Below are 23492 nucleotides of genomic sequence, written 5' to 3'. Positions count from 1 at the left end.
CCTTGGCAAGGCCGGTCTGGCACGGCCGGCCGTGACGCGCAGGTGAGGAGCCCCCGCCTCATTTGTCTTCTCGGAACCTGGCCTGAGCCACGGGGTCGCGCGGCTGCTGCCGCCTAGCCGAGCTTCGGGCTTGCTTTGGGCCTGGAGCCCTCAGCCTGGGCTCCGGGGGGCTGCGCGGACCGCAAGGTCTCCTTCTAGCGGCCACCAGTCCGCGCTGAGCGCCTGCGGCGTGCCCGGCTCTGGGACAGGTGCGGGGCCGCCGAGGACTCTGCGCAGAGGCGGCGCGACGGCGGGCCCGGGGAGCAGGCTGAAGTGACGTCAGGTGGGGGCTGAGTGCCCCGGGGAGGAGACGGAGAGGGGGCAGTCGGGGACGGTCTGCCCTGAAAGGTGTTGAAGGCTGGGCGGGAGCCAGCAGTGTGAGCCGGGGAAGGGGTGTGTTTGGAAAAGGGACAAGCAAGTGTAGCGAGGTCTGGAGGCCGCGGAGCAGTCCCGTGCGAGGGGCGCCCTGCAGGCCAGGGTGAGGGTTCAGCTTTATCCCAGCAGCGGGAGGAAGTCGTTGACGAATTCTGAAGAGTGTGCAGAGTGGAGAAGCCCCCCTGGCTGCCGTGGGCAGCGTGGTTGGTGACAGGCACCCGGGGAGACATGGGCGGGCTGTCTTAGTCCTGCCAGCCTGGCTGTGCGTCCTGCACAGCCTCTCTGAGCTCTCTCTCAGGGTCTCCATCTGTGGCAAGGGGACCTTGTTCTGTGTGCTGTTTACGGGGGGCGCGTCCCCTCCGAGGCCAATGACTGAGGTCTCAGAGTTTGAAATGATCGGAGTCATCCCAGAGTGCTCCGAGTAAGTGAATTCCCGGGAAGCACTGGGAGCGAGCCAGGCTGCAGTCCTCATGGGTCGCCCGAGGGCCGGGTCAGGGTGACAGCAGCAGAGATGGGAGAAGGAGCTGAATTCAGACAGGCTTTGGTGGAGCTGGCGGTTCTCTGTGGGAGACGGGTTGGGTTTGTAAACAGGCAATCACCCTAGGACAGACAATCACCCTGGCTTAATTAACCTGTTTGTTTTCTGCTCTTTCATTTTGTTTTTGTTTCTCTTAACTTCGTTCTGTCACAACTTTGTTCTTGACGACCGTTTCTCGGTGGGTGTTCCCCAGGGCTGGCTCCTGGAGTCCTAGGAGTTGATTTCCTGGCGCTTGCCGCCCTCCATGCCCTCCGTCGGCTTTGTTTCTGCTCCAGGTTGCTCCCTCCTTCCTGTCCCTCTCCCTTGGCTTCCCAGACAGCTTGCAGCTCGGGAATGGCACAGACAGTGTTTGCAGACCTCAGCTCAGGAATGATTGGCGTTGCAAGCCTGCTGTCTTGCCATGGCGACAGACTTCTGCGAATTGTTGATGAGTGAGGAAGTGAGGACCCAGCCACAACTGAGCCTGGTGCCCAGAGGGGCCTCTGAGACAGGCTTGAAGTTCCGATTTATTTTCTGGGGCTCTTGTGATGTGCATCTCTTAGCTGAACTATAGCCACTTCATGGAAGTTTGAGACCAGAAGCTCCTCTGGCCCCTCTAGAGGAATGTTTATAACCAGACACTGTCCCTAAAAGTCTTTTATAAATGACTTTCGCACTGTAAAACAATGTGTACCAAGAGGTATTTTCTTTCCAACACCCCTTTAAGTGGGTAAAATAGGGCATTTGTTAATTCTCTGTGAAAATTATTTCAGAAGCAGACCCTGGAAAAAGACCCGAGAGCGCCTTTAGAAATATCTGTAGAAAGTCTCTCACACAGAGACCGGAATTTCTCCGGCAAAAGAAAAGCTGCGTGGGAGCAAAATTTCCGCTGGCGCCCACCTCCCCTGCGGGGGCTGGGAGTCACGGGGAGCTGAGCCGGCTCTTGGCCGAGGCCTGGAACAAGGCGCTGCCCGGCAGTCCGCTGTTGGAGGTCTGCTTGTCCGATTCCAGCGTTGAAGAGGATGCTGACGTCTCATAGGCAGATCTGTGGTTCTCCCTCATGGCGCCACAGCTGAGCAGCTCAGAATTGTTTTCAAGAGTGAGAGAGCGTGTAACTGACACGGAGCCCTCTTGTTCCATGGTTGTTGGGCAGGAGCCCCTTGTTGGACTGGCCTGGTACAGGGCTCTGCCTCGCACGAGGGCCTTTGGTCCACACGCAGCCCAGTGGGGCCAGGAGGCTGAGAGGTGACATCACTCAGTTACTGTTTGACATGCCTTTTTTTTTTTTTCCTCTTTTCTTTTCCAAAATCAGTACATACTCATGATTAAAAAAAAATTCAACAATACCAAAGCCTCGCCCTCAGCCATGCGCTCTTCCCCAGGCTGCCCTTGTGTTTTGCTCCTTGAGAGACCCAGTGCAGGCAGGAGCATGAATGTCTCTCCGCTCCCCCGTGTTTGCATTCATCGGTAGCTCACTCTACAACTGTTCTACATCTTGTTTTTTTTTTTTTTTCACTCAACTCTGTACTAAACATCATTTCTTGCTTTTGATGTTGTATGGTATTCCATTGTGTGGCTGTGCCGTAGTTTGTTTATGTTATATCCTGAATCGTTACAAACAACATTGCAGCGAGTCCTTGTGTATTTTGTGAGTCTACATATGAGATAAATACATATCAGGTAAATACACATGAGAGAATGTCTGGGCCAAAGGGTGTATGCGTCTAGTGTGAGACACATTGCCCATTTGTCTTCCAGCCAGCTTTTTTGAAAGATGAGTGAAGAAGGGACCCAAAGGTGTGAATTTACGAGATGTGTCCCCAATTCCAGCAGTGTAGGAGCCAGAAACAGGCTGCCTTCCCTGGCTCCAGCCTGCCTCTCCTCATGGGTCAGTTCCCAGGCCTGACCCCTTGCCTCTGATGGCAGCACCCTGCCCTTCCAGTTCTTTGGCTCCCCAACAACTCCGTCGTAGTTGAGTAGATTCTGAAGTCTTCAGATACCTTGCAAGGATCCAGGGCTGCCCACGGGTTCTCCAGGGCTGGGACTTGGCACCTCATTGTGTTTCCTCCGACAACTCTGTGAATCTCAGGACAACATCCCTAAAATAATAATAATTATTATTGCTATTATTTTGGTGGGAGCAGAGGTGGGCAGGAGGGAAGTGGCCATTCATGTACTCAGTTTACAGTTCATAAAGAGAATTTGAAATGTTTTTTTTAAAATATTTATTTATTTATTTGAAAGGCAGAGTTACAGAGAGGCAGAGCCAGAGAGAGAGAGGTCTTCCATTTGCTGCTTCACTCCCCAGTTGGCCACAATGGCTAGAGCTGTGCCGATCCAAAGCCAGGAGCCAGGAGCCTCCTCCAGGTCCCCAACGTGGGTGCAGGGGCCCAAGGACTTAGGCCATCTTCTACTGCTTTCCAAGGCCACAGCAGAGAGCTGGATATGAAATGGAGCAGCCAGGACTTGAACTATCGCCCACATGGGATGCCGGCACTACAGGTGGCGGCCTCACCCGCCATGCCACAGCGCCGGCCTCAGAACTTGAAATGGTAAAAGTTCTTGTGTTTATCTTAAACATAAAAATTAAAGTAGCCTAGCCTTACTTTGAAAATGCCATGTAAGGCTGTTAGAAGTGAATATTAATGTGAACAGATTATTGTCAGCCTGGCAGTGACCGTCACCTAATGGGGATAAGGGTGAGGCCTACACTGCCCCTCCAGCCTGCCTCAAGTCCAGAGGGCCCTTGGCTAATCAAGGTGAGCTGGCTACCTGTGGCCAAAGCACTAGGGCTGCCCTGTTTCTCCTGTCTGCCCTCCCTTCCTGCTGGCCAAACCCTAGGGCTTGCTCTGTGCAAACTTGAAGAATGTTTCACCAAGCCCACGGGTCTCTCAGCCCACCCGAGTTCAGCTCAGCTCAGGGCAGTGGGAACCTGTGCAGTTGGCTTTTACCTTCTGACCAGCTCCTCCCACAGCATAGGGCTGCTGTGCTGCTGCCCTCTCTGGACCAGCTTTCTGGGGGGTCACCCCCTCCATGTGCTTCCCCACCTCGCTCCTGCCCTCCTCCCCTGTGGCTGGAAACCCACTGTCTTACTGTCTACACCCTTGACTCCCAGTGGTTCTTTAAGCAGCACCCAAGCTTCCTCGCTGGCCTCCTGGGCCTCACGTGATCTCAGCCCGCACTTCCTGGGGGTTCACCTCTCACTGGGTCCTGCCCTCTGCCCCTCACTTTTCATCCTGCGTGCTGTCACGTGGCATGGCCTGCCCTCGCAAGGGCTGCCAGAATGCCCATCCCCAGCTGCTTTGATATCTGTGCCTGTCTGGGCCCCCAGAAAGGAGGCCCCTGACCCTCCTCTGCAGTTATAGCCTCAGTGCATGTCGGAAGCTGGGCCCCAATAGGTGTGGCCCGGCTGAGGTCCGAGCACACCAGCTGGCTGTGTTGTCAGGGAGAGAGCCACCGTTGTCAATCCGGTCTCTTAGGGAAGTGCTGAGAGGTGAGGGACAGCCAGGGAAGTCCCTAGGTCTGTTGACAATCCTTGGTCCCGTCCATGAGCCTTGGACCTCATCTTGGATTCTCTCCAACCTCCCAACCCTTTTAATCAAAATGTTTTGGGCCAAAAGAATCTGTGGCCATCAGCTCCACAGGAAAAAAATCTGTGGTCATCAGCCAGGAGTTGGCTGGCCCAGGCTCTCGAGGCGGGCAGTGTGCCTCCTGGCCAGCTTGGGTGTCTGTTTCAGGGTAGGTACAGCTGCTGTTCCAATAGCACCCGACAGCAGCATCCCTCCACCCACAGTTTCAAACAAATGATACCTCGCTGGGCTGAGGACACACTGATTTGGAGTCAGAACGCCCCTAAGGCTGTCTGTGGTGGGCTCCTGGCCACAGATGCTGACTCCTCCTGCCTCTGGTTGGGTACAGCAGCACTGAGGGGACCTGCAGCCACTGCCATATGTCAAGGGCATATCAGTCCTTGGAAACTCCCCTGAGGTATGGGGCTCTTCAGGTGTGGGGGTGACAACAGGAAAGGCAGAACTTGGGGGTCCAGAGTCCTGCATTCCCTGCAGAGCAGTGTGCCGGCCACAGGAATCTGCCCCAGAGTAGAACCACACGGCTTAGCTGTCCGCGTGGGGCTCGGCCTGATGACGCGTGACTGCTTCCAGAAATCAAGGATAAAGGTTTGCACCCCTGGGAAGATTGACAAGAAAGTGATGACAGGTTGTTGGTCACCTTTGTCACCCCGATTGGATGTGACAAGATGAAAGCGACAACCTGTTCCTCACTGGCTTAATAAAGCAACTTCAACCAATGCTTTGGATATAAACCTCGTAGGCTATTAGAGCCTCAGTCTAGAGCCTTGAGGACAAACCAGAGATCTATGGAAGGGTCATCATACATGTACCATTAGCGAGCACTTGGTGCCAAGGATTTACCTCCAGTGTGTGCCCCGTTTGTCCAGATGAGGAAGTTCAGGCCCCGCAGCAGGTCAGTGCAGAGGCAAGAGCTGAACCCAGAAGCCCAGGCTCTTTTTCCCTCCTGCAACTTCTTATTGGCCGGCAGCTCTGAGCCTGGGCTGGGTGGAAGGGCAGAGTGGCTGAGAGTGAATGTCTGCGGACAGATACTTGCTGGTCGACGGAAAAAGCTGGTGTGGGGGATGCCTTGTGGGTGCACCCACATCATGGGGTGGGTGCTGGGCTGGAGGATTGAAGGCAGGGCAGAGGGGGCCAGATGGCCTTGGGAGGAGCAGGATTCCTCCCCGTTCACTGTGCTCATGTTTTCTTTGATTCCAGATGTGTTCAAGTCAGCAAACATTTACTGAACGACTCCTGTGTACAAGGTACAGTTCTGGGTACTTGGGAGAGGGTTTGTTGGGGGCACAGGTGAATGAACCACAGCATATTTACACTTGATCTTAGCCAAAAGACCGAGAAGCGATCCCACCACAGCGTATTTGTTGCCTTTGAGGGGATCTGGCAAAACAGAGGGGCAGCTATGAGGGTGGCAGAGAATTGCAATGGCAAAGTGACTTTCCCCGTAATGACTGAGCACAGGGCCCCCTCACGCGGCTTGGGGCATCAGGGAAAGCGTCTCTGGAGATCAAGTCTCATTTTCTTGAGCTGAGAAGTGCAGAAGGCATTCCAGGATGGTGTACAAGCTGGAGTCTGCCACGCCCCTGTTGCTTAGTCAGATTTCTGGTCCATAGGTAGGGGCTCTGGACAGAAGCACCCTCTGAGGGCTGGGAGCTGGCCTGTCCGCCTAGGTGTGTGCTACTGCCCGCCTGGGCTGTGGTCACCTCTTAGGCTCAGCAGATACTTGGGCTGGGGCTCTGCCTCTTGTAACCTCATGCCTGCCCCTTCCTGCCCTGACTGTATCTTTGACACCAGGATGCTGTTAGGCTGCAGGGAGGCAGGGTGGGGATGGGGGCTCAGTGCCATCTGGTGGTCGGGCTCAGGTTGAGGCCTTGCCTTTCCCTGAGCTCCCTCAAGTGAGCCAAAGGATATCAGCCCACCTCTCTGTGTACATGTGGACACCAGGCCCAGGCCCGGATTTACTCCAAGAAAATGGCCTTGCTGCTGGAGGGAACCAAGGAGGAACCCTCCCCCCCCTTTATTATTATTATTTATTATTATTATTATTGACAGGCAGAGTGGATAGTGAGAGAGAGAGAGAGACAGAGAGAAAGGTCTTCCTTTGCTGTTGGTTCACCCTCCAATGGCCGCTGCGGCTGGCACGCTGCGGCTGGCGCACTGCGCTGATCCGATGGCAGGAGCCAGGTGCTTCTCCTGGTCTCCCATGGGGTGCAGGGCCCAAGCACTTGGGCCATCCTCCACTGCACTCCCTGACCACAGCAGAGAGCTGGCCTGGAAGAGGGGCAACCGGGACAGAATCCGGCGCCCCGACTGGGACTAGAACCTGGTGTGCCGGCGCCGCAAGGCGGAGGATTAGCCTAGTGAGCCACGGCGCCGCCCCCCCTCCCCCCCTTGCTGGCTCTTGCCTCCCCAGGCAGCTGTTGTGACGCACAGGGGAGCAATTCTGAGTCCCCCCCATCCTAAAGGGATTACAGGACTGTGTGGGGGCAGAGGCCACAGCCCCCTTCCGCGCACCCCACTCCCTGTTTCCCTTAGTGAGGGATAAGGGGGCCCTCTCCAGCACTGGCGTTTGGACCTCTGCACGGAGGTGACTAATCCTAACAGAATCAGCCTGTGTTCTCATCGCTCTGGCCCCCGCCTGATATTGTTACCAGATGAGAACATGTCTTATTGGGTTTAACTTTGATGGCTGTGGAGACAGAGCACTCTGAGTAATGGGCAGCCACATTGTGTCCTGAATAAACCCTGGGCCCTCCTACCTTGTCCTGGCCAGGCTGGGGCCAAAGCTTACGCTGGGGCTTTGGGACAGTCCTCCACTTCCGCCCTGCCCCCGCTGTCCCTCTGTGTCATCCAGGGACCCCGGGGTCCCCTGCAGAGTAGCTGGGAGGTGGCCTCACATCCCAGCCTGCTCCCCTGCTGCTGAAACCTGGCTGCAGGCAGGGGGCCCTGGGTTGCAGCCCAGGCCGCTGCAGGCTAATGCTCTCTCTACTCCTTCCCCTCTGGAGATGACCATTTGCAACAGGCCCTCCAACAAAACAGCCCCTGAGAAGAGTGTGTGGACGGCACCCGCGCAGGCCAGCTCCGAGCTGCAGGGCCAGCGGTCCCGCAGGAATGGGTGGAGCTGGCCCCCTCACCCGCTCCAGATTGTGGCCTGGCTGCTGTACCTCTTCTTTGCTGTGATCGGCTTTGGGGTCCTGGTTCCCCTCCTGCCTCACCACTGGATGCCTGCTGGCTACGCTGTATCCTTGGGAAAGGTCGGGCTGGTGCAGGGAAGCGTGCGGGTAGAGGATGGACAGATGGACATGTCAGAGGCCTGAGGTTGGGCCAAAGCCTTGGGAGCACCAGGTGAGGCAGCAGAGGTCCTGGGACAGCTGCCTCCCTGCCTGGCCTCCAGCCCCACTCTGGCCCCTGCTTCTGACAGGGTGAGTGGGCAGACAGAAAGCACCTTAGAGCAAGCCCTTCAAACCCACACAGATGGGAGGTCCCCGAGAGCTGTCACAGCAGAAGAGAGCCTGAAAGCCATCGTTAAGCTAACTGTGTCCAGAGCTAAACAAAGAGCAAGTTAGGGAGTAATTATTCCACTTACAAAAGAATTTTTCACTTTTCAAAAAGAGTCACGGTAGAATTCTTTTACATAGTAAGTTTCCTGGCACATTTAAAGTGCGGTTTTATTTACGGACAGATTATTATTCTGTGCCCAGAACTGTTTATGAGCTCATTGATTTTGTAAATCAGGCCCTTTTAGGGGAGGTTGGATATGACAAGAGGCTGGATAGAGAGGCCCCGAAGGCTTCTGGGAACAGCAACAAATGCAGTTGCCCAAGCCTCGTGGTGTGACTGCCCTCGCTCTGACCACAGCCCCCCAGGAGCAGAAGACGTGGCTGCAAGGCCAGGAGCTTGGGGTACATCAGGCTTCTGTGTGCCCTGTCCAGAGAGTGTCCTGGTGTGGATAGCTGGTGAAGATGATCCCTGGGGGGAAGGATGGCTAGGGTGAGCGCTGGCTGGTAGACGGGGGTGAAACCGAAAGCTTGGGTTGTGGAGTCAGCAGCCAAGCTTGGTTCCAGCCCAACTTCTAGGGGCCTCTAGGGCTGTGCAGTCTCTGGGCCTCGGCCTCCCCATGTTGGCAGGAAGGACCCAAGCTGCACACTAGGATGCGTGTGAGCACCAGAACGTGTGCGCCGTAGACGTGAGCGTGCTCTCCTGGGAAACTGCCAAGGCCCAGGCAGATGAGTGACAAGGGCGGGATGTGGAGAGGATCTTAGAAAATGTTGCCAACCTCAGACACCAGCAGTGTCATTGCAGGCTTCCTGGTTCACTGGAACCAAGGCCTGGTCATGATCCCTGTGCATAGAACACTAGACCTTGCCTGAGGTAGCCTCCGTGCTTTTAAGTAGATGGAACAGATGCGTACCTTGCTCAGGCTTACCGGGTTTGTGCCATCAGCGCTCTTGGGAAGCCAGATGACCCATGTGGTGTGGAGCAAGTGGAAGCAGAGCAAATAACAGTAAACAGAAGTAGCATTTATTGGGCTCTTGGTTGAGCCAGGCACTATGTCAGCCACTTTATGTGGATTACCTCATTTCTATTTTTTTTAAAGACTTATTTATTTATTTGAAAGGCAGAGTTACAGCAGAGGCAGAGAGAGAGAGAGAGAGAGAGAGAGAGAGAGATAGGTCCTCCGTCCACTGGTTCATCCCCCAGATGGCTGTAATGGCCAGAGCTGCGCCCATCTGAAGCTAGGAGCCAGGAGCTTCCTCGGGGTCTCCCACACGGGTGCAGGGGCCCAAGCTCTTGGGCCATCTTCTACTGCTTTTCCAGGCATCAGCAGAGAGCTAGATTGGAAGTGGAGCAGCCATGACTTGCACCGGCACCCATATGGGATGCTGGCACTGCAGGCAGAGGCTTTACCTGCTACGCCACAGCACCGGCCCCTGATGACCTCATTTCATCCTCATCATGTTAAATAAGAAAAGTGGGGCTGGTGTTGTGGCCCACTGGGTTAAGCTGACTGGCAAGGGGCTGGATGCTGGGCATGGGTAGAGGGAGGGAGGGAGTGCAGACGGCTGCCTGCGTGGAATCTACTGGTGCAATTCTTAGGAAAGGTTTATTTTTATTTATTTTAAAGGCAGAGTGACAGAGAGGAGAGATAGAGATCATCCATCCACTGGTCACTTCTCAAATGGCTGCATGGCCAGGGCAGGGCTAGCCTGAAGCTAGGAGCCTGGAACTCCATCTGGGGTCTCCCATGTGGAGGGCAGGGGCCCTAGCATTTGGGCCACCCTCTGCTGCTTTTCCAGGTGCATTAGCAGGGAGCTGGGTTGAAAGCAGTACAGCCAGGACTTGACCTGACGCTCTGATGTGGGATGCTGCCGACACAAGTGGCAGTTTACCCTCCTGTGCCACTATGCCGGCCCCTCCTGGTGAACTTTTATGCTCAGACTTTGCAACGGGTTGTCAGCATACCCTTCTCCCCCACTGGCCCTGTTGCTGAACAGACAGCTCCGTGAAGAGCTGCATTTCAGCAGAGCCCTAAACATGTCAGGTCATCCCAGACACTCAGTCCAGGGCTCCAAGTGCCTGGACCCCAGGTTGCAGAGGCAGCGAGTGTATGGGCGCCTGTCTGTCTGTGATCCACCAGCTGGCCTGGCTGCACCTCTCTCAGAGCTGACTTCCTGTGAAGCAAGAGAAATAAGCTCAGGACTTAAACTCCAGGTCCCTGGGCCTTAGGGAATGACCCCTTCCAGTCTCTCTTCACCATCTGGAATCTGAAGCCAGAAACTGGCCTAAAGGCCTGCGTTAGCCTCAGTGACCAAGTCCGGGCCCTGTGGTCGGGCCCTTAGCTGGTGGCAGCAGGCAGTACTGGCTGTGAACCCCTCTCTTCCATTTGGGGCCCAGGGGTCTGCTGAAGAGGATTGATGAGAGGCCGGCGCTGTGGCTCACTAGGCTAATCCTCTGCCTGCAGCGCCGGCACACCGGGTTCTAGTCCAGGTTGGGGCACCGGTTCTGTCCCGGTTGCTCCTCTTCCAGGCCAGCTCTCTGCTATGGCCAGGGAGTGCAGTGGAGGATGGCCCAAGTGCTTGCGCCCTGCACCCGCATGGGAGACCAGGAGAAGCACCTGGCTCCTGGCTTCGGATCAGCACGGTGCGCCGGCCGCAGTGCGCCAGCCGCAGTGGCCATTGGAGGTTGAACCAATGGCAAAGGAAGACCTTTCTCTCTGTCCCTCTCTCTCACTGTCCACTCTGCCTGTCAAAAATAAAAAATTAAAAAATAAATTAAAAATATAAAAAAAAGAGGATTGATGAGGAGGCTCTTGGGGGACTGCGGTTAGGAGGTGGCACAGGCAGAGTCTGCAGGGGGTGGGAAGTTCTCTGGTGGGGGTCTCAGCTTGCAGGAGTGTGAAGTGGATCTTTAACCTGCGGGGCCAGTGCATGGGGGCCATCTTTGCTGGCCACTTGTTGGTGCACCTCACTGCTGTCTCCATCGACCCAGCAGATGCCAATGTGCGGGACAAGAGCTACTCGGGGCCCCTGCCCATCTTCAGCCGCAGCCAGCACGCACACGTCATTGAAGACCTGCACTGCAACTTGTGCGACGTGGATGTGTGAGTGCCTGTGTGTGGGTGTGAGCGCGTGGGTGTGTGTGGGCGCTCGGTGTGCCCGGTGGACCACCAGGAGCTTAGGGCAGAAAGGAGCATTCCAGGTGCCACGCCATCCTGATGCCTCAGAACTCCCGTGTTTTACACAGTCGAGGCTCTTGATGGAGTCCCAGAGGATTGGGTCCCCGAGAAGGTGAGGGGTGAGGAGAGAGCGATTGGAAACAGAAGGTGAAGACAGCATTCCACAGTTAAACGCCCAAGCATTTGTAATGACTAACTCTACCAGTGACATCCCTGGTCTCTCACAGGCATTCCCAGGTAGGGGTGGGGCGGGAGGTAATGCTTGAGTACTTAACTGTGCTAAGCTGTGTTCATGCACCAGGCCAAGCGGGCAGCCCAAGCTCAGAAAGGCTGAGAAGCCTGCCTAGGTCACACAGTGACTGAGCGGCAAAGCTGGAGTCACCGCCCTGGCTTCCAGGCCCCCAAGCACATTCTGGGAGTCTCCATTACCCATGAGAATTTGGAGGCCCAGAGAGGCCGAGGGGCTTGCTGGAGGAGAGAGGGCTCAGGATGAGAAGAGCCTGGTTCTGCAGGGCTGGTCCCAGTGGCTGCTTGGGTCCCCCACTACCTGTATGGAGCTCCCCCAGGCTCCTAGGCTCAGGTGGGGGGTCAGGGGTGGGAGTGTGCTACAGGTTCATGCTGCTCAGGCGGAGTTGGCCTTTGCAGGGCTCTATCCACAGGCAGGAGAACGCTGCCAGCATTGGACACTAAGGACTTGGGTTTTAGGCCATTCTGTCATGCGCTAGGCCCAAGTAGCACACTTCTGAGTAGTTCTGGGGGAGAGGGCTGTGCCCCAGTCTTCCAACTTCTGTGGGCCTTCCATGGTGCCTCCCCAGGTCCGGAGGGCTACTCTTGCTCACGTCCATTAGGCCCCATTAGGGGCCTCTCTTCATCCGACACCCTGCGGTGATGCCCACCGGGATGGCTGTGTGCTCATCTTTTGGCCCTGTTCTGTTAGCCCACAATAGACTGAGGCCTTTTGGGAGAAATTCCTATAGGATGCAGGGAGACAGAGACCCAAGAATGGGGATGTCAGAAAGATCAGTGCAGGCCCTGCTCAGGGGCCGGCCGCCATCACCTAGCAAACATTCCAGAGAAGGACAGCGCGCAAAAGGCGCCCCCTCAAACCCGACCTCCCAGCTCCAGGGTCCCCCAGCCCTTCGGAAGCCCTGCCTCCTCCAGGGGCCACAGTCTTCGGTGCCGCTAGAGGGCGCGCGCGCTCCTTGCCGCGCTCTGCTGTCAGGTGGAGAAGCCTGTGGGTAACTCGGCCCCCGACCTGGCGCTGCCGCCCCTGGCGTCGCAGCCTCTGGCGGGCCCTGGCCACTGGGCCCAACCGGCTTGTCAAGGGCTGAATGCGCAACCGACGGCTCTGCGCCTCCCCTACGCAGGAGCGCTCGCTCCAAGCACTGCAGCGCTTGCAACAAGTGCGTGTGCGGCTTCGACCACCACTGCAAGTGGCTCAACAACTGCGTGGGCGAGAGGAACTACCGGTGAGAGCGTGAGAGCGACGGGCGCCTGGGGCGGGGCCTTGCCTGCAGCGTGGAGGCGGCTGGGGTGGTCGTGCTTGGAGGACCGGTGCGCTGCTCCTTAAGGGTGCCCACTGAGGCCACGGAGGGTGGGTATGGGGGCTTCCACCTCGCTGGCCCAAAGGAGCAAGGAGCCCGGGCGGTGGCCACGTGTCTTCAGTTTTGCCCTGTGCCTTTGGCTTCGGAGGAGTCGGGGCTGTGGGGTCAGAGGCCCTGCTTGGCATCCCAGCTTTGGGCCCTTTTGAGCTCCTAGCCCTTACCAAGCCGGAGGGCCCCGGTGCTGATAGCTGCCCGTGGCTGGGCCCAGGCTCTTTCTACACAGTGTGGTATCCGCTTTACTGGGTGTTCTGCTCCTGGTGCTGGTGGCCACTTATGTCTTTGTGGAGTTCTTTGTCAACCCCATGCAGCTGCGCACCCACCCGCACTTTGAAGGTCAGTTTGGGCTCCAGGCCGGCTCCCGCCCCCCGCCCCCCCCCGGCCGGCTCTGGTCCCTGCTCAAGCCCTGGCTGAGCACAGCCTGCCTGTGCTTGCAGTTGTGAAGAACCAAACTGATGTGTGGTTTGTGTTCCTGCCTGCGGCCCCGGTGGAGACCAAGGCTCCTGCCATCCTGGTCCTGGCTGCCCTGCTCATCCTTCTGGGCCTGCTCTCCACAGCCTTGCTTGGCCACCTGCTTTGTTTCCACATCTATCTCAGTGAGTGTCTCCCCGACACCGCCCTTCAGGAATAGAGGCCCCACCGAGCCGCAGAGCCTTGAGACCAGCCCCTTCCCGGTGCTGGTTCTCGGGTGGCCTGGTCTCACCCGCGGCTCAGTGTCTGTGGGGACAGTGGTCTCAGCTGCGAGGTAGGTGGCCTGCCCTTCTGAGCTCTGCAGCCCCTTCCCTGTTGCACTGAGCCCTCTCCTCCCCCTACCAGTGTGGCACAAGCTCACCACCTATGAGTACATCGTGCAGCACCGCCCACAAGAGGCAAAGGGGGCCCACAGGGAGCTTGAGTCGTGTCCCCCCAAGATGCGGCCTATTCAGGTATAGAGGTGGCCCTGAGGGCTAAGGGGGTGGGAGATGGGCCTGGAGGTGGTGGTGGCATGGTGGGCGGCCAGTGAGGAGACAGGGCAAGGGAAGCAACCTGGGACAGCAGTTGGAATGGGGTGCTGGGGGCGCGGGGTGGGCGTGTCAGCCTGTCCTGAGCACTTGCTCACCTGCCTGACAAGTTCACAGAGACAGCTTCAGGACCCATGTACCCACTCACCAGACTCCAGGCAAGTGCTGGAGAGCGCGGGTCGTGGGAGCCTGGAAGCAGGCAGGCTGGGGCTACATGAGAAGGGAGAGGGATAGAGCAGGGACTGGGTTAGCAGCTGGGGGTCCAGGAGGGAGCTGTCAGCGTCCTCCGTGCCTCTCCTCATACCCCGTTTTACCCTCAGAACAGCCCAGGAGGCAGGGACCGTTTGCCGCACCCACGCTGCAGATAAGCATGTTGAGGCCTAGAAAGGTCAAACAAGCCAGATCTGGAAAGAGTTAAGGTCTCGGCCGGTGCAGCGGTTCACTAGGCTAATCCTCCGTTTGTGGCGCTGGCACACTGGGTTTGGGTTCTAGTCCTGGTCGGGGCGCCAGATTCTGTCCCGGTTGCCCCTCTTCCAGGCCAGCTCTCTGCTGTGGCCTGGGAGTGCAGTGGAGGATGGCCCAAGTCCTTGGGCCCTGCACCCGCATGGGAGACCAGGAGAAGCAGCTGGCTCCTGGCTTCGGATCAGTGCGGTGCGCCGGCCACAGCGGCCATTGTGGGGTGAACCAACGGCAAAAAGGAAGACCTTTCTGTCTCTCTCTCTCACTGTCCACTCTGCCTGTCAAAAAAAAAAAAAAAAAAAAAAAGGAGTTAAGGTCTCCCCACTCTGAAGCAGGAACCCTCCAGCTCAGGCTTCAGCCTGGCCAGCCCAGCTGCTAACCAGCCTGTCCTATTCCCACGCCCCATGACTTCCTCAGGTCAGCAGCTGGGGGTGGGGTGGTCCAGGGCTCAGAGCCCCTAGGGACTTAGGAAGGCAGGGGGGCCCAGGCTAAGCCCTGGATCTTCATGGCAACAACACAAATACAGGCTGGTGGGTGGGTCGGGGAAGGGCTTGGGACCCTGCCTGTCCTGTTCTCATTGCCAGAGCAGGACCAGCCCGAGGTCCTGGGCAGGCCTGGGCCTGGGGGGTGCTGGCCGTGGCAAAGGCCACTTGCCCTGGTGCTGGGCATGACTTGTGTCAACACAGTGGTGGCCTTCCCAGGGAGGGAGTCACCCCACCCCCACCCAACAGGACTCTGAGGCTCGGCGGCAAGGTGCTCGGCGAGGTCAGCAAGAGCCTTCATGAGCGTCACAGCCCGTGCCTGTTGAGGCAGGGCTGGCCCTGGGGTGCCCAGACTCCAGGCTCTGTGTCCCTGTCCTGCCCAGGCTGTGGGCCAGATGTGGCGGCCATAAGGACGTTTGACTTCTGTCCATCTGCAGGGAGGCCTGCCCAGGGCCCCTTGTACAGAGGAGAGAGCTGAGGCCGAGAGGCACCATTTAGGAGTGCATGTTTTTGAAGGTCTCCGAGGAGGATCCTAGGCACAGCAGTAATGAGAGCAGGGGTGTCTGAATGGGGCCCCAGCTGGCTAGGGCCTGGTTCTTCCATCCCGGCCTTTCGGGCTCTGGGGACCATCTTCTTCCGCTGCTCCCTTCTCTGTCCCACACTTTGGGGCCCAGGGACCCTGGGGTAGAGACTTTGACCCTTTACCTTGAGGTGCACGTCACAGTGCCTGGCCTTTCACCTCTGACCCTGGGCTCCTCTGTTCCGGCCAGCACCCCCACACCCTCCCACAAGGGTCACCCTGGGTCTCTGCACCTGTGCAGCCAGCCTGTGGTGACGAGGCTGTGCTTCCAGGTCTGCCAGGGCCCCAGCAGGCAGCTTCCCCGCCCCCACCCCGAGCAGGAATGCGGGAGGGGCCCCTGTCTGGAGCCGTTGCCCCCAAACATAGGCTTGTTTTAGAGACGGCGTTGCTGTTACAGTGTCGTCTCTGCGTTAGTCAGGACGCCTCGGTCTCCGTGGAAACGGCTGCCGAGCCAGCGACAGCTGTCCCGGGGCTTCCTCCCTCCCCACTGCCGCCAAGGGCGGGGCCTTACCGCCCAGGCCCCGCCCACATCCTCCGCACCACGCCCTTCCCGGGCTGGCTCTGTTCTGCCTTTTGTTTCCTCACCTGCAGCCCTAGCGGGCGTAGCTGGGGCGCGCCCTACTTGCTGGGGTGCGGGCCTAGGCCGCTTCGGCGACCTCCCAGGTCCCTTCACTCTCGGGGGTTGCGACTCAACAAGACACAGCTCGCCCATCAGCCTGGGCCCGGCTTTTGCTTCCACCTCCTACTGCCTTCGCTCTCGGGCTGGCGGCTGGGGGGCCATGCATTCACACGCCCTTCCCCGCCGCGGGGACTGTGGCTGGTGTTCTGTGAGCTGTGAGCGTGAGGGGCGCGCCCGGGACTCAGCTCCGCGGGAGCCTGCCAGCCGCGCCACAACCTCGGGTACACTCTCCGCTGGGGATGGCCACCCGGTCTCCCAACCAGGGAACAATCCAACGCAGAGGCTGGAGCCCCGGAGGGGCTGGAGGCAGGAGAGGACAGCTCTGAGCGCCTCTTCCCGCGCCCTGGGCTGAGCAGCTGTACGGGGCGATGGGACTCCTGGAGCGATGGGACTCCTTCCTGAAAGAGAGGGCGTTAGACCAGGAGTGAGGATCTGGGCATGGAGTAAGGTTCAGAAACGGATGTTCTAAGACTTACTCTGCAGAGAGAACCAGGGAACCAGGAGGACAGCCCCAGACCCCTGGGTGAGGCCTGCCACCTCCCACAGAGGCCAATGAAGGGCTGTCGTGTTCAGGACTGGGTGGGCTCAGGAGGTCCTGGGTCCTCAGCTGGCTTCCTGGTCGCCCTGACCCACGCCTTCCGCAGGAGATGGAGTTCTATATGCGGACCTTCAGCCATGTGCACCCAGAGCCCCCCAGCCAGGCCAGGCCAGTGGCAGTGAATGCCAAGTGAGTGTGACCCGGGCATCTTCCACTAGCACGCCAGGACCATCCCAGGTGGGAGAAAGAGTGTGGGTCAAGGCCCAAGCGTGGGTCTGGGCCAGCCCCTCTGTCTTCTGCTAGATAGGGAGGCTTGTTTCTGGACCCCAGCGGACAGGGTTTTGGGGGCAGCACCCAATGCTTACACTCCTGCTTTCCTCTCAGTCTCTCCTGGTTTCTTGCCACCAGGAGCCAAGGGGAGCCTCCACCGCCCTCCTCCCCAGACACTCTGGTCCTGCCTCCCGGGATCTGCCCCCAGGTAGGGGAGACAGTGCTGGGCCCCCTGTCCGGGTGGAGGGGGTTTGGAAATGGAGCATCTACTTCCTGCTGGCCTCCCCTGATTTCGAAGACTAAGCCGCCCTTAGTCTTCCCTCTGTTTGTGCAGAAAAAGAAGAAGCGGCGCATGTATAAGGTACCTATGTCTGAGGCCTTGCACCGGGAGCCCTCGCTGCCCAGGCTGCAGGGTGAGCGCCCTCCCCATCCGGGTCCTCCCCAGGGAAAGAAAGGCAGAAGTCCCAGCGCGTCGCAGCCCCCGGTCTCACGTTTCCCTCAACTGCGCAGGGTCCCCAGACCCTGGCCACCGCTGCAGGTCATTGAGTGATTCCGCCGGCGCCAGCCCCTCGGCGTCGGCCGAGTCCGTGGACGAGACTCCAGTGGCGCAAACGCGCCTGGGCAGCGCCGCTCTGGCCGCCCCAGGGAGCAGGGGACAAGAGCCGGGGCCGGCGCTGCCGAGGCGCGCGCCTGCCGTTTTCGTGAGCCCGAGCAGCGGCGAGCTTGGGGCGCAGTGCACCCGGGAGGCCGGCCTGCGGTAGCTGGGCGGAGAAGCCGGAGGGCCGAGGAGGAGCTGCCAGCCCGACTCTCTATGCAACACACCACGCTCGCCGCACCGAGTGCACTTTAGGGGCCACTCCGGCCGGCGGGCGCGGCCTCCCTCCCCCACGACTCAGCAATACCCGCCCCACCGGCTGTGATGCTCCAATAAACGTGTTTTTTATGCTTTTGCCGACGTAGTACTTATTTTGTTAATAATAAGGTCGGTGGGTTCTGCAGGACCCAGACCGTTGCCAGTCGGCCAGGGGGCACAGGGGAAGGTGGGTACCTGGTCGTAGAGGTATATGGTGATGCGCATGGACCCGAGGCGCTCGGGTGCGGGGCTCATGGTTAGGAGAGAACCTGAAAGGCCGGCTGGCAGTTGCTTTTGTTTGTACGGAGCCTGGGGGGTGAGACGGGAGGGGGTAGGTTTTAGGCTCCGGAGGCAGCGGTGGGAAGCAGAGGCTGTGAGGCCAAGGCCAAGCCGAGGTGGGAATGAAAGGAGGGGACCGGCCCTGCAGAACCGGGAGCTTTATCTTGGCGGCGGCATTCGCCGCGGGAGCACAGAATTCTAGGGCTGGGCAAGCGTGGTTCGCTCTTTGAACTCTCCCTCCCCAGAGTCCCTTTCTCGGGAGAACGCGGGAGACGCGGCCACTGCAGACCCTGGTCATTGCAGGAACGGACCTTGTTCTTCCCCTCGCCCCCGCCTCTATTTCCCAGCGTCCCGGGTTTGGCGCCCTGAAAAGCTGGATCTCCGCAGGAGATTGAGGGCTCGCTTGAACTTGGGGCAGAGCCCAGAACAGGAGGCTGTCATCCCGTCGGGGAGGCTTCCGACGACGTCCAGACCCGCAGACCACTGGGCTCGCACGCTGCAAAGACCGCGAGGCTGCGGGGGAGGGGCGGGGTAAGGCAGTGTGTGCAGCTCTGCGGGCGCCCAGCCCTGAGCGCGCGGGCGGGGTCTGGTGGGCGGAGCCGGCGTGACCTTGGTCACTCTCCCGCCGAGACAGCCTCGGGGGTGGGACTCGTCGTCTCTATGGAGACCGAGAAACAGGGGATAATACGCCGGAGCCTCCCCGGCTGCAGTCCCGCCTGGGAGCCGGCAGGGAGCGAAGCTGCGGAGCCGCCTAGTCTCCCGCATCTGTGGGTCTATTCCTGTGTCCTTCTGTCCATCCGAACGCGCGCTGCAGGAGCAGCCACGAGGTAGAAGCCGGTAGGAGACTGGGACGCCGACCACTCTAATCCATATCCTGCACGATGCAGAAGGGGGTGGATGGGAGCGGCCTGGAAGGGGTCCCAAAACCCTGGATGGTACCAGGATGAGGACACCAGCTGAGCGGCCTCCCCCGGGCCCAAGCTTTCCGCTTCCCAGCCCCCACCTTCCTTGCCCCGCTGATTGATGACTCCAGCTGTCCCAGCGGGATTGGGCGGGTGGCCTCAGTTCACTGCAGGCCACTCCATCCCTGGCCTGCAGATCCCTGGGGCTGCGGCCTGTGACCAGGCTCCACCTGACCAGCTAGGAGGAGATTACCAAGAATCCATCTTCCTGCACACAAGAGCACTGGAGACAGGATCCCCCCAGTCCCTTGGGACAAGCATCTGGTGGCACCCAAGCTCCCCTTGGTGAATCAAGTGCAGCCTTTGGGTCCCTGGTGGAGAGTGCATCTAGGGGGAGGGAAGAGGGGCACAGTACGGCCTCAGGTTTGGTTCCCAGAGTCTCTGGAATGCAGCAACTATAGGTGCTCACACCCCCAGAGTGTGGTCATTGGGCAGGGGTGTCCAGGATCAAGATCAGTGGTGGTGGGAGAGGGGGAGCTGGCTAGGTGCCCAGGCTCTAGTAGAGCTGTGGCTCTAGTAGAGGACGTGGAGCTGGAAGATGGTTGCTGAGACTGGGGTGTGGTTTGGGGGCTGCAGGGCAGGAGGGGAGCGGGGTCCAGTGGGAGTGGGGTGACGTTGATGTGGTGCCTGGAAATCTGGGGTTCCAATGTATGGGTGTGGATACTCAGGGGATTTGGTGCAGGGCAAGAGGGTGAGGAGAGGTAGTGGGAGCGTGGACAAAGGAGGGCTGTGGGTGTGGTCAGGAGCCTTGATAAAGGCTGTGATGTCTGGGGCTGTGGCAGGGGGCTCCGAACAGCTGCAGGTGTTTGCATGGGGCCTGAGTCCGGAGGCTGCAGGGGTGGGGATGGAGGGGACCGCAGTGCAGGGTGGAGGGTGTGGTCAGGGCGGCCTTGGAACAGGGCTGTGTTCTGAGGAGTGTTTCAGTGCCGGGTGCAGGGCGTGGTCAGAGAACTGCAGTGGAGGCTGTGAGTGTGGGGGACGCTTTTGTGCAGGGCTGAGGGGATGGTTGGGACGTGAACCCCAGGGTGTCTGGTGTGTGGATGGAGGAGGCTGTGGTACAGGTTGAAGGCGGGGTCTAGGGGTCCGAGGCTAAGGATGTGGGGAGCAGGAGTTGAATGCATAGGCGCATGGGAATGTGGACCAGCCTGTGGCCATCCTCAGGGTGTGGCGAGGGGCCTCTGTGAAGGGCTGAGGCACAGACAAAAGCAAGTATGCCCCAGTGGAGGACCACAGGGCCAAGGCCACAGTCCCCCTTGCCATTTTTCTGGGGCTGGTGACTTGGCAACCCCATGTAGGCAGCCCCCAGCCCACTACTCCTAAACTCCACAGACTGGGAGGTTACAGCTCCTGTGCATGGCAAAAGGCCAGGAAGCCATGGTTGTGCCCCAAGCACAGGGAGTGCAGATGCGCCCCACCCGTGGGCCCCTGTTTCCCAGCTCTGCCTGGCCCAGCCCAGCCCAGCAGCACTGGGAGCTTCTCCCTGAGCCTCCCTGACACCGGCCTGCCCTTAGCAACACTCTCCAAGCAGCACCACCCTCCCATAGCAACCGTCTCCAGGCTTCACAAACTGTGGCCAGGCCAGCCCCAAGCTCCTGCTCCCCTCATGTTTTTGTTTAATAGCAAATAGTAACAAGGTCTCGGCTGGGCCAGCTGCGCCCTTGCCTGGGGCAAGCACCACAGCTCTCTTCTCAGGCCTGGGTTGGGTCTTGTTGGGTCCTCATGACCCTTACAGAGACCCAGTCCTCATGGAATGCCTGCCCCACCAGCAGCCTGGTCCAACCCTGACCCAGCTTGGTGTGCAGCTTCCGGGGGGATGGGGGTGAGGGCGCCCTGCCCAGCCACCCTGACTTCCATCCAAGCGGGCCTTGTGCCAGGGCCAGACAAAGCCATGCCCCCAGCTGCTGCCCTCACAGCTTTTCTGGACAGTGCCACTCTGTTTCAGCCTGGTGTGGGCATCATGATTTCATCTTCTGAGCCCTCTTCAGAGCCAGGGTTGACATGAAGCGACAGGACCTTCCCTCTCAGGGCTCTTCCGGGGCCCTGGCAGACCCTGAGGGTCTGGAGCACAAGCGCCACCAACTGGGATGGGGCAGGTCCTAAGGTGGAGGTGGGGGCACTGTGCCTTGGGGAGGGGCGGCTTGGCTGGGAGGTGACTGAGGTGGTCCCTATAGGGTGGCATGGCTGCGAGCACAGATGTAGCAGGGCTGGAGGAGAGCTTCCGCAAGTTTGCCATCCATGGCGACCCCAAGGCCAGCGGGCACGAGATGAATGGCAAGAACTGGGCCAAGCTGTGCAAGGACTGCAAGGTGGCTGACGGGAAGGCCGTGACAGGAACCGACGTGGACATTGTCTTCTCCAAAGTCAAGTGAGCCCCCAGCAGCCCTTGCTCCTCAGATACCCAGAAGTGGGGAGTTGGGAGGCTGGCACTGGGGGGACGTGCGAAGGGGCAATACTCATGGTGCCCACGTGCCTGGCAGGGGGAAGTCTGCTCGGGTCATCAACTATGAGGAGTTCAAGAAGGCCCTGGAAGAGCTGGCAACCAAGCGATTCAAGGGCAAGAGCAAAGAGGAGGCCTTCGACGCCATCTGCCAGCTGGTGGCGGGCAAGGAGCCAGCCAATTTGGGTGTTACCGTAAGTGCCTGCTGGTCTTGGGCGGCCGCTGGTGGGGATGGGGGACATCTCAGCTGGGAATGTGCGGGGCCTGCCTCCCTCACCAAGCACCTCTGGGGGAACTCTGTCCAAACAGAAAGCAAAGACAGGGGGTGCTGTGGACCGGCTGACTGACACCAGCAGGTACACCGGCTCCCACAAGGAGCGCTTCGACGAGAGCGGCAAGGGCAAAGGCATTGCTGGCCGGCAGGACATCCTGGACGACAGCGGCTATGTGAGTGCCTACAAGAACGCAGGCACCTATGATGCCAAAGTGAAGAAGTGAGGCCCGGGAGGGCCCTGCAGTGCGGCTGCCTCCGCCAGGGGCCTGGGCCTGAGGGATGTGGGGAACAAGACAGCCCTGACCCCCCTGCTGGACCTGCTGCCCAGAGCCGCCTGCCCAGCCCCAGGGTGCCGGCCCCCAGGCCTCTGACCCAGACTGCTCTGCATCCTCCTCTCCTGCCCCTCCCCCGACTTCTGTCTGTCTGGAGAGTCAGTGCCTGTAGCCTTACTGCCTGCCCCCAGAGCCCTGGGCCTGACTGACCTTCCTGCCTGCTTGCCTCATATTTAAGCTGCTGCTCTGGCCAAGTGCCTAATTCTTACCCAGACCTCAATAAAGCAACCTTTTGTACCAGTGTGGCCTGAGTGAGTATATGATGACCGGGGTCATGACGCTCGCACCCCACTGACCCCAGTGTCATCACCAACCTGCCTGCCACACCCTGCTCATTGCCCCCTGCCACAGGCAGCCTTGCCCTCCTGCCAGCTGGGAGCCAGGCTGCCCAAGACGCTCCTGCAGGAAGTACAAAGCCGCTGAGCTCGGCCCTGAGCCAGTCCTGCCATCACAGCCTGCCTTCCTGCAGTTACGCCTCCGTCTGGGGACCCAGCAGCAGGAGCCAGGAGACGGGCCTGGCCAAGCTGAGGCACAGCCCCAGGGCCAGCCTTGGCTCTAAGCCTGCTAAGGGGGCTCCGCAGCAAGTCATCTCAGACGCCAGCTGACAACATCAGAGTCGGATTCCCTCATTTCACGGCTGAGGAAATGGAGCTGAGCGCGGAGGGGCTCGTGGACTAGCGGCCAGAACATGCCTCCGGCCTCCCAGGCTGGCTCCCCAGCAGGCAAGCCCCACCCTGATTGCTAAACATGGGGCTGGGTGGTCAGAGATGGAGCCTGGTCCCCGACACCAGCCTGTGGTTGGCGGCCTTGGGGTGGAAGACAGTGACAGGACGCCCAGTGCAGGGGGCGCCGATTCCCTCGCATCTGTTCAACAGCTGGGGGGGCGGGCATTCTGGTCCCGAGGACCGCTGGGTATTTCCAGCCATCATCATTTCCCCAAGGCCTTGCATGTTAGACCAGAGCTAGTCCCAAACCCCGGGTTCTGAGGCCACCGCTCCTTCCTTCCTGGTGTGACAAGGGAGCTGGATGGGCCTTGGGGCTAGGGAAGAGGGCAGCTCCCAAGGGTGTGAGAAAGGCTTCAGAGGCCCACGTCCACAAATACACACCCTCTCTTCTGAGCCAGGGGACAGAGCAGGACAGCGCCTGGGTCTTCTCCCTGCCCGACAGGCTGCTCTGGGATGTTCCTGCCCTAGGTGGCCTGAATTCCTCGGCAGGTGACCTAAACCATCTGTATTGTCTTTTCCCACCGAGTGTTAAAACACCCAATCGTGGTGAAAGGAAACGGGGCACTCACATGCCGTGGAGGCCGGGCCAGGGCTGGCACCCGCAGAGCTGTGTTCTCCTGGGTCCTCTCCAGCTTCCCACCACCCTCAAGTCATTCTTACAGAGAAAGCTTCTCAGACACAATCCCTCATTCCTCTGCCTTCCCAAAGTAAAATCAAGGGGCCCTGCAACGCAGCACCTGCCTCCTCCTCTCGGCCCTTCCTTCCCACTTCATGGCCTGCCTCCCCGCTCCCCGTGGGGCTGTCCTGGGCCTGTACTCTGCCTTGT

The 23492-nt window shown here is 59.4% G+C and overlaps 2 protein-coding genes across 8 annotated transcripts; both read left to right on the top strand.

Annotated features, from left to right (window-relative positions):
* ZDHHC1 (zinc finger DHHC-type containing 1) lies at window positions 1-17863 on the top strand. 4 transcript variants are annotated; one of them, XM_062176283.1, is made up of 12 exons: window positions 1-42; window positions 5719-5765; window positions 7524-7757; window positions 10944-11119; window positions 12562-12663; window positions 13007-13131; window positions 13233-13391; window positions 13612-13721; window positions 16641-16723; window positions 16943-17012; window positions 17139-17217; window positions 17315-17862. In XM_062176283.1, the coding sequence occupies exons 3-12, from the start codon at window positions 7524-7526 to the stop codon at window positions 17563-17565; spliced, it is 1389 nt and encodes a 462-aa protein (XP_062032267.1). In that variant the 5' UTR covers window positions 1-42; window positions 5719-5765; the 3' UTR covers window positions 17566-17862. The 4 variants fall into 4 exon arrangements, with proteins under 4 accessions (XP_062032267.1, XP_062032268.1, XP_062032265.1 ...); XM_062176284.1 differs by having other exon boundaries at window positions 17119-17217; window positions 17315-17428; XM_062176281.1 differs by having other exon boundaries at window positions 17119-17863.
* Window positions 14-22176, top strand: TPPP3 (tubulin polymerization promoting protein family member 3). 4 transcript variants are annotated; one of them, XM_062176287.1, is made up of 5 exons: window positions 14-42; window positions 5719-5765; window positions 21070-21263; window positions 21376-21529; window positions 21645-22176. In XM_062176287.1, exons 3-5 carry the CDS (start codon window positions 21076-21078, stop codon window positions 21831-21833), a joined length of 531 nt encoding a protein of 176 aa, XP_062032271.1. In that variant the 5' UTR covers window positions 14-42; window positions 5719-5765; window positions 21070-21075; the 3' UTR covers window positions 21834-22176. The 4 variants fall into 4 exon arrangements, with proteins under 4 accessions (XP_062032271.1, XP_062032272.1, XP_062032270.1 ...); XM_062176288.1 differs by lacking the exons at window positions 14-42; window positions 5719-5765 and adding an exon at window positions 11031-11119; XM_062176286.1 differs by lacking the exons at window positions 14-42; window positions 5719-5765 and adding an exon at window positions 18600-18763.
* Window positions 22177-23492: the final 1316 nt, after the last annotated feature.

The sequence above is a fragment of the Lepus europaeus genome, chromosome 19 (assembly GCF_033115175.1).
Source record: "Lepus europaeus isolate LE1 chromosome 19, mLepTim1.pri, whole genome shotgun sequence".
In the NCBI taxonomy this organism is placed as follows: domain Eukaryota; kingdom Metazoa; phylum Chordata; class Mammalia; order Lagomorpha; family Leporidae; genus Lepus; species Lepus europaeus.
The sequence above is the reverse complement of the archived record's forward strand: the minus strand, read 5'-3'. Positions and strand labels throughout refer to the sequence as shown.